Genomic DNA, 9,373 nt, shown 5'->3' on the forward strand with positions numbered 1-9,373 from the left:
TTCCCCAGTGGCACCGGCGCCATGGGCCGTCGTCCCGCCCACTGTTATGGGTACTGTAAAAACAAGCTGTACCCCAACTCCCGTTTCTGCAGGGGAGTTCCCGATGCCAAAATCCGAATCTTTGATCTTGGGAGGAAGAAAGCAAAAGTGGACGAGTTTCCACTGTGTGGCCACATGGTGTCTGATGAGTACGAACAGCTGTCATCTGAAGTCTTGGAAGCAGCTTGCATCTGTGCCAACAAGTACATGGTGAAGAGCTGTGGCAAGGATGGCTTCCATATTCGCATGTGCCTCCACCCTTTTCATGTCATCTGCATCAATAAGATGCTATCATGTGCTGGGGCTGATAGACTCCAGACTGACATGTGGGGGGCCGCTGGGAAGCCCCAGGGCACCGTAGCCCGTGTCCACATTGGCCAGGTTATCATGTCCATTCGGACCAAGGCCCAGAACAAAGAACATGTGATTGAAGCTTTGTGGAGGGCTAAGTTCAAGTTCCCTGGCCGCCAAAAGATCCATATCTCCAAGAAATGGGGTTTCACCAAGTTCAATGCCAATCAGTTTGAGGATATGATCTCTGAGAAGCGGCTCATTCCTGATGGCTGTGGGGTCAAATACATCCCTAACCGAGGCCCCTTGGACAAGTGGCGCTCGCTCTACTCCTGAGGGCTGGGCTGTGACCACCTGTCTTATTGCCTTTCTGCAGGCACAAATAAATAGATATCTGCTTTCTGGTTAAAAAAAATGATAATCAATTAAAAAGATTTAGTAATTATTGTTCTGTATATTACTTTGTATATATTTTTGGCATGTCGTTCCCATTAGATTTTAAGTTCCTTGAGGGCAAAGTGTCTTTTGTCTCTTTTTTGTATGCCCAGCATGTATCACAGTACCTGGCACATAGTGGTGCTTAATAAATGTTGATTGATTGACTGATCAGCAGTGGCCAACCACAAATCCAAAGGTATCATGATGCTGCCTCCAGAAAAGGAGCTGATGGACACAGAGTGAAAACTAAATTTCCTTCCATCCATCCATCCTTCCTTTCTTCTTTCCTTCTGGTTTTGTTTTGCATGACCATGTTTATTTGTAATGGTTTTGTTTTTCTAGCTTTCTCAAAAGGTAGAGGAGAGGAAAGCAGGAGAGAATTCAGAACTGAAAAATAAAGTAAAATTTAAAAATTTAATGCATTTTCAAATTTGGGCAAGGCATATTGGTGGATGAACCAGCCAAACTTTTTTGAATGATTACAGATATCTTCCAGGATCTGCAGTGTCTTGGGGTTTGATAAAACATGATGTCATATACAAACGGGAACACCTGAAGGACCTCATTATCCACAGGGAATCCATTTTCACTCCAGACTCAGTGGATCAGGCTCATCAGGCTGATGAATGTTTCTAGTGAGGATACGTTTTTCTGTTTTATTGTTCTCCTGATGTTTATTATCAGCAGTATTTCTGTTGTGGCATCTTCAGAGGAATTCTGAATAATCTGGATAGATGGATGGTATATGGGACAAAATTGTGCATTATCCACCACATTAATTAGTATTAGCGATCATAGATTGGCAACTTCCTATAGAAAACTAGTGAAAGTTAGGTGCCCTTCAGAAGGGAGATACCAATCTCTCCTTATGAAGAGTAGAGAAATCCCCCTCCCCAAGCAGCTTTATAGATTATGAATAAATATACAACTTTCATACACTCTTTTCTAATGTGACTAAAAGACCTCCCCCTCTTTTGTACCCATGGGAAGAATATTAGTGTCCTCCTTCCCATGGAAATGTCTTAAAACTTATAAATTATAATCTTGACTACATGTCCTGAATGTTTCAGCCTGAAAGGCTTTGGACATATCTAAATTCTGCAATTGCAAACTTAAGGAAAATTCCCATGGGCTTGGAAGTGCTGGGAAAATTTAAGGAGAATAGAACAAGATAAAAAAATATAATATACAAATGCATTATATTACACACAGGTGGTGGGAAACAAGAAAAGTATTGTGTTAAATTCCTATAAATTCTGAATTCGCATGAACACCTTTGGAAACTTTTCTGAGAGAATACTCCAGACAGTGCCTCCATTCTCTCTCTCTCTCTCCCCAACCCTTCCTAAATAAAGTTGCATTTTCTCTGCCATCATCTAAGTCTATCTGATCATTAGAGTGATTTCTGGGGGTGCAAGCTACCCCCCCCAAAGATTCCACTCCACATAATGGAAACACCTTGCTGTAAAAGAAACTATAAGCAGATTTTGTTCTACTAAATTAAATGTTTTTCTCAAGCAACAAACAATAGCACAATGAAATCTCGTATTTTCTATATCTTTCATTCAATAATGAGAGGGTAAACCTGTTTGCTTCTTACTACTGCCCTCTTTGATGATGTCTTGAATTTGTATACAGATGATCCTCATAAAGATTTTAAATAGATGGAGAAGGGCAAAATAGGTCAGTAGTTCACGTAGTTATCTTTTTATTTTTTGTTTGTTTGTTTTAATGAGTTTTTTACCCTATACCTTTGGGATCTTCTCCTTCTGATAGTGTTCTGAGAAATTATATCATCCCCAGCATGTAACTCCTCTATAAATACTTTCCTTAATCTGGCTGCTTAACTCACTTTTCTACTCTCTACATTCTACTCTCCTATAAGCACTTCAGATGACTGTGATGTTTGGGGTATGGTGGTTCCACTATGTCCTATGGAGAGAACTTCTGAAATGGTTTCTGCAAATCTTTTCTATATTCAATTGTCCCATCTACATCTTGGAGTTAGGGGTCAATGCCCCTGTGATCCAGAAAATTTGCATGAAGATTTTTGGCCCTTTCTTCATACCAGAGAAGAAATCTGAATTTTTTTCTTGGGGTATTTACAGTACTTTATTGTAAATTTTGGGCTAAGTATGCATTTCTGAGTTTCTAAACTTTTTCTGTATTGTCTACTAGTGTTCTTGCATTTTCTGTGGCTTCTGCAAAACTCCCCCCCCCAAAATTCCTACTTAATTTCTTATGTCAATTCATGATATATTGAAACTGTGACATATTGAGATATGGAAGGGGTAAGTATATTGCTAAAAATAGTTAAGTGATGCACAATTATTCATTTTATAATATTGCTATTACTATGTACAATGTTCTCCTGGTTCTGCTCATGCCACTCCACATCAGTTCATGCAGGTCTTTCCAAGTTTTTTCTGAAATCATCCTGTTCATCATTGCTTATGGCACAATAGAATTCTATTACAATTATATACCACAACGTGTTTAGCCTTCCCCCAATTGATGGACATCCTCTCAATTTCCAATTCTTTGCTACCACAAAAAAGCTATTATAAATATTTTTGTACAAATAGACCCTTTTAATTTTATGTCTTTGGGGTACAGACCTAATAGTGGTATTGCCAAGTCAAAAGGTAGGCATAATTTTAAAACATAATTCCAAATCGCAAGCTTGTATTTTAACAAAGTATTGCCTTTTGCAGTCATCCCTCGATGTTTATCAAGAAAGTGAAGTGGTTGCTGAGTTAGTGTCCTTGAATGTGGCAATTAATTTATGTTAGTTTTTAATTATCTTAAGTAATAATTTCTGGGTTAAATAATTAAATTTGTTGTCTTCTACTAATAGTCTTCTCTATTTCCCATTTGCTATGTTTGATTTTCAATAATATGTTTAAATATTCTTTTTTATTATAAATACTGACTTTACACAAACAGCTGACTCAGGAATAACTCCCATGTCAATAAGTCTTTTCCTATCTGTCAAAATGTAGTTAATTTCATCCTTTTTGATATCTTTTGGTGCTTGTCATCTCCCGTAAACCAATTTTTTTGATGTGTTCATAATAAAGAGGTGTGAGTCTATGTGAAGGGAACCCTCTCCCAGGATCATGCATGGAGTCTGACTCGCATCCCTGTGATCCTAGTAATGTCATCTAGTGCAGGTTATGTGACTGAGTTTGAACCAAATGTGATTGAAGTGGACCCAGAAGGGAGAGAAAGGAAAAAAGGTTCAAGACAAGAAAGTAGGACTTCTTTCTGGAGGAAGCAGGCAAGCAGAAGATGGCTAAGGGAGTCATGTTGAGAGCATCCACATGGCTAAAAGGCTTTTCTCTCTAATTCTCTGCCTTTACCTATCAAAGTAAATTCTAATAAAAGTTACAAAAAATAAGGATCATAGTCCTAATTTTATATTCTACAAGGTTTTTTTATAACTTAAAAGTGTTTGGCCTTTCTTAATTCTTTCTTCTGAATCATACCTTGCCCTCACATTTCTCCCTATATATACTTCTTCCCATCTTTGCATTGAAGTCACCAAGTATTAGCTAGCCTGTTGATGGGATTTGGGGAGAGGGACCTCTGCAAATAAATTTCTAAGATACTTTGTCCCCAGCACCTGACATTATTTTCAGTCTTTTGGGTGATGTTTACAGTCAGTACTGCACTATGTGATGAATAAATATTGCATTAAGAAATGTTTCCTACAGCTTTGAGGAATATGATACAATCTATTCCATCAACTCGTTTCCTCATCTCTCTTGTAAACCACCCTTCTATTTTACTGCAACTGCCTTCTTTCTTCTGGTTTCATTGATGGCAATGATATCACCATTGAGCAGACTCAGCTTCTCTAGCAATACAGTTCCGTCATGTTCATTGGACAAAGAGCTCAAATTCAAAGTACAAATAGTCAAACTGAAATTTGCTGAGTCCATTTATAAACAGGGATCTTGGCACCCTTTGCCTTCCTCCCCACAAGTATATAGATCATATCTGTAAAGAGCTTGGCACAGTGCCTGGAACATAGTAGGAGTTTAATAAATGCTTACTTCTCCCCACCCCCACCCCCCTTTGGGAGCCACCCCAATGTGGCCATTGCTGCAGAATTGGAAAGGGGTCGCCATCATCAAAAGAATTTCCCCATCAGGTGGCCAGTCTCCTAGCAATGTGTCTCTTTGGAATCTGCCTGCCTTGGTCCTTAGAAAACAGGTTGATTTTGTTAACAGAGCCATATGTAAAACCTGTCCAGCATGCAGAGGTCTCTGTTCTACTGGCAGCCTTCAAAAACTCAAGGTCACCTCCATATCACACTAGGGCACCAGAGGAGGACTTTGTGGATAGTTAGATTAAAAGTTGTTTTAAAAAGTTTATCATGGGGGCAGCTAGGTGACTCAGTGGATTGAGAGCCAGGCCGAGAGATGGGAGGTTCAAATCTGGCCTCAGACACTTCCCAGCTGTATGACCCTGGGCAAGTCACTTAACCCCTATTGCCTAGCCCTTACCACTCTTCTGCCTTGGAACTAAAACACAGTATTGATCCCGAGGAGGAAGGTGAGGGTTTAAAAAAAAAGTTTATCATCATTTGCCTCCAGGGGTGGAGTGGGGAGGGAGAGAATCTAAATCACAAAATACAAGAAAATAATTGTAAAAAATTGTTTCTACATGTAATTGGAAAAAATATATAAATGAAAGTTTAAAAAAGCATTTTAATCTTTATTTCACCCATTTTTACATTTCTGTGTTTTATAATGAACATAATCTGTCCAGCAGTACAGATTTATGATTTATAAGTGTACACATACTGGAGATGGTTCGATGTGTTCATAGAACTTCAAGATGAAACACTGATATAGGGGATAGATTTGTTTTATTTAATTTTTTCCCATGGTTACATGATTCTTGTCTCCCTCCCAGAGTTGACAAGCAATTCCATTGGGTTATCCACATATTGTCACTCAAATCCTATTTCCATCTTATTCATTTTTGAGTGATAATCTAGAGAAAGAACTAATTGAAACCCCAAATCATATACCCAGATAAACCAGTGATAAATTGTGTTTTCTTCTGGATTTCTACTTCCATAGTTCTTTCTCTAGATATGGAGGGAATTCTTTCTTATAAGTCATAGGGGATAGATTTTAAAGGGAGACTCTGGAAGCAGGTAAATCAGTTAGTAATCTATTGTACTGATCTAAGTGAGAGGTGATGAAGGTCTGAATTAACATGGACCATGTGGGCCTGAAGAGAAAGGAATGATTGTGAGAGAGACTTTGAAGGTAAGAGCCTGGAGACTTATTGGATAGAAGGTTGGAATGGGAGGGAAGAAGATCTCCAAGACTGGGCAACTTAAATGACTATGGTGGCCCTCAATAGAGATGAATAAGTTTTGCAAGGAATGGATTTGAGGGAAAATATGAGTTGTGTTTTAAAAGATGTTGAATTAGAGATGTGATAAGATTAAAATTCTCTGGAGACTGTGTATTAATTTATAATCATTAATTAGAGAGAGAGAGAGAGAGAGAGAGAGATCCCATGATCACTGGGCTGCCCTAATTACTAGCCACTTCACATGCTACACTACCTCTGTCCCACAAGTGGCCAGTGCATGCCAAGAGTTAAACACTTTAGAGAAGGGAGAAAAACTAGTATCCAGCAAGAGAGAGAGTCCTTCTTGTGTCCCCTCTCTTATAAAACCATTTTTCACCACTCCTCCCAGAACTCTATGGTTGGAAAGGCTTAACCTCAGTCTCAGTTTGAACTCTGACTTTTTTGTCACATTACCTATCCCTTGGGGACTTCTGCCAACCCCCTTGAATACACCAGGATGCTGTACTTGGTGGCCATACAGTTCCAAGTCAAAGGGTGAGGCTGATACTGATCAAAAATGGTTTTTCAACTGGAGTAAGGGGGTATAATTTATATGAAATTCACAATATGCCTATAGAACATTGGGGAGACACCTACCAGTAATATGGTGATATGAGTTTGGATTCAGGAGCAAGTTAAGATTACATATAAATTAGGGAGTTCGTTGCAGAAATACAATAATAATAACTCCATGGGAGCTAATGAGATTATCAAGGAAGAGAACAGAGAAGAAAGAAAAGGGTCCTGGATATAGCCTTTGGAGATACCCCTATTTAGGAGGCAAGGAACCAAAAGAGACTGAGAGATAGCAATGAGCCAAATGAGAACAATATACAGCAGTCGAGAGAAGAGAATGCATCTATGATAAGGGAATGGTTAAAATATAAAAAACTGAGAATAGCTCTTGGTGCTATAAATCTATATTAATTCCTTAGATTTTTGGCTAATGGATTTTTATTGGTGTCACAATGTGAATATTATTTCTCTTTTAAAAAATTAATTGTATTCATGCAAAAGCTTTTAATATTTTTTACCTTTTATAATCTTCACTATCATTTCCTTAATTAAAACTTCTTCCTCTCATTATGCCTGTGAAAGGCATTTGATCTCATTGATTTCTAATTATTTTTTATAGGACCTCTCATATTCAGATCCTGTAATCATAGGAAGCTGATAGGAGTTCAAGATTTATGAGACTGGTTGAAACCTGTTTTTTACAAACTACCTTTTAATTTTGCCTGAAGTTTTGATAAAAAGTAAACTATTCCTTCCCTCGGTAAATTATATGTTAGGGTTTATCCAATCTGCAGTCACAGCCTGTTGAATTTAGTTTTGTAATATCTCCTGCATATATTCCCTCCTCTCCTATGATATTGCTAACACCCTGGTACAGGTCCTTATAATAAAGCCTTACACCAGAGCCTGTTAGTTGCTCTCCATGCCACAAGTCTCTCCACTCTAATATATCCTCTACTTGCTGTCAAAGAGATTTTCCTATAGCAGGTCTGATGTGAACTTCCATGGTACCTTATGTGACAAGGAAATCACTTTAAAAGACTGATATATATTAATTTAAGGTCGCCAAGGAATTCAGCTATGTAATTCCTTAATGAAAACTCAAGTCAGCAGTCAACCTTTTATGGAGTTTTTAATTACAAACAGGAGGAAGAAAGGTATTAGAGATAAAGAGAGAGAGAGAGAGAAAGAGAGAGAGAGAGAGAGAGAGAGAGAGAGAGAGAGAGAGAGAGAGAGAGAGAGAGAGAGAAAGAGAGAGAGAGAGAGAGAGAAAGCGAGAGAGAGAGAGAGAGAGAGAGAGAGAGAGAGAGAGAGAGAGAGAGAGAGAGAGAGAGAGAGAGAGAGAGAGAAAGGGGAGAGAAGGGAATAGGGCTTAAATACCCCCTCTGTTTAGGCTGGGCCAAAAGGCCCAAGCCCTTAGATAGCTGAGGCAAAGAAAGAGATCAGTCCCTATCACTCACGTGACCAAAATGGAGAAACAGTCTCAGGGGCCTCCACCTCCAGCTTCCTTCAGAGCAAGCTTCTCAGAGCACAACCTCTCAGAGCAAAACCTCTCCAACCAACTTCAGTCCTCAGACCCCGCTATCTTTAAGGAAACCATCCAAGTTCCCTCCTCTCAGTTCTCACATCTACCAATCACTGTCCATGTCTTCCCTGTGCCAATGGTGGCTCTAGCTTAACCCAGGACCGCCCAGAGGTCTGTGGCTTTGCACATGTCTGTTGAAGGTCATATTCTCAAATAATTAAATCTTGATCCTTTGCTGCAGCCCTTCCTAAATCCTGTTACCCTGAGCAGGGTGGAGACTGGAAGTTCCAAGACCTGGTTCTGTCATTCCAAGTATCTCTATTGTATCAATTCTAAAATCAATCATGACTCAAAGAACTTCCTGTTCTATGCTTAAGCATAAGTCAAAGCCCTTTCCATTGTTCAGCAAAAGGTTTCTGTCCTAAAGTAATCTTAAGTAGGGAGGAGAAAGACCCTCCCATGTCAAGGGGGTTAACATTCCAATAGACTATCAGTAGGAAAATTTTCAAGTATGAAATTTCCCAATGGTGAAATTTCCAACATTTATAAGTCTAAGAAATTTTAAGGTTTACACTTATTACCTCCAGGATCAAATATAAAATCCTCTGCTTGGCATTCCTGGCCCTACTCTTACTTTTCTAGTCTTCTTACACCACACAATGACCTCTCCCATAAGACTGTGAGCAACTTGAGAACAGAGACTGACCAATTTGACCTTTCTTCATATCCTCAGAGCTTAGTTGTGTCTGACACATGGGAGGGGTTTAATGAATGTTTACTGATTAATCAAATATTGGAAATTGAGTTTAATAGATCTTGATTATCTTCATCTGTTCCAGTGACCTATTTTCCTCTTTTAAACCAATACTAGCTTTAATGATTATTGCTTTAAAAGATAATTTGGGGCCTGGAAGTGCTAACCTTCTTTCTTCCAATTATTATATGTCATTTCCCTTGAGAGTCTATACCTTTTGTTTTTCCAAATGAATTCTGTTATTATTTTGCCTAGCACCTCTGAGCAGTGTGACAGGTATTACATTACATCTCTAAAGTTAATTTGAATGGGGTTATTTTTACAATATATTTTTACAATTTTGGCCAATCATATGTAAACCTTAATATTTCTCAGACTTATGAATGTTGGAAATTTCCCCATTGGGGAATCTTCTACTTTAAAAAATTCCCTAG

The 9,373-nt window shown here is 38.6% G+C and overlaps 1 protein-coding gene across 1 annotated transcript; it reads left to right on the plus strand.

The window, feature by feature from the left end:
• LOC100013044 (60S ribosomal protein L10-like) lies at positions 1–745 on the plus strand. Its single transcript, XM_016422638.2, has one exon. It carries the CDS (start codon positions 22–24, stop codon positions 664–666), a length of 645 nt encoding a protein of 214 aa, XP_016278124.2. The 5' UTR covers positions 1–21; the 3' UTR covers positions 667–745.
• The last annotated feature ends 8,628 nt before the right edge of the window (positions 746–9,373 follow it).

The sequence above is a fragment of the Monodelphis domestica genome, chromosome 4 (assembly GCF_027887165.1).
Source record: "Monodelphis domestica isolate mMonDom1 chromosome 4, mMonDom1.pri, whole genome shotgun sequence".
NCBI lineage: Eukaryota > Metazoa > Chordata > Mammalia > Didelphimorphia > Didelphidae > Monodelphis > Monodelphis domestica.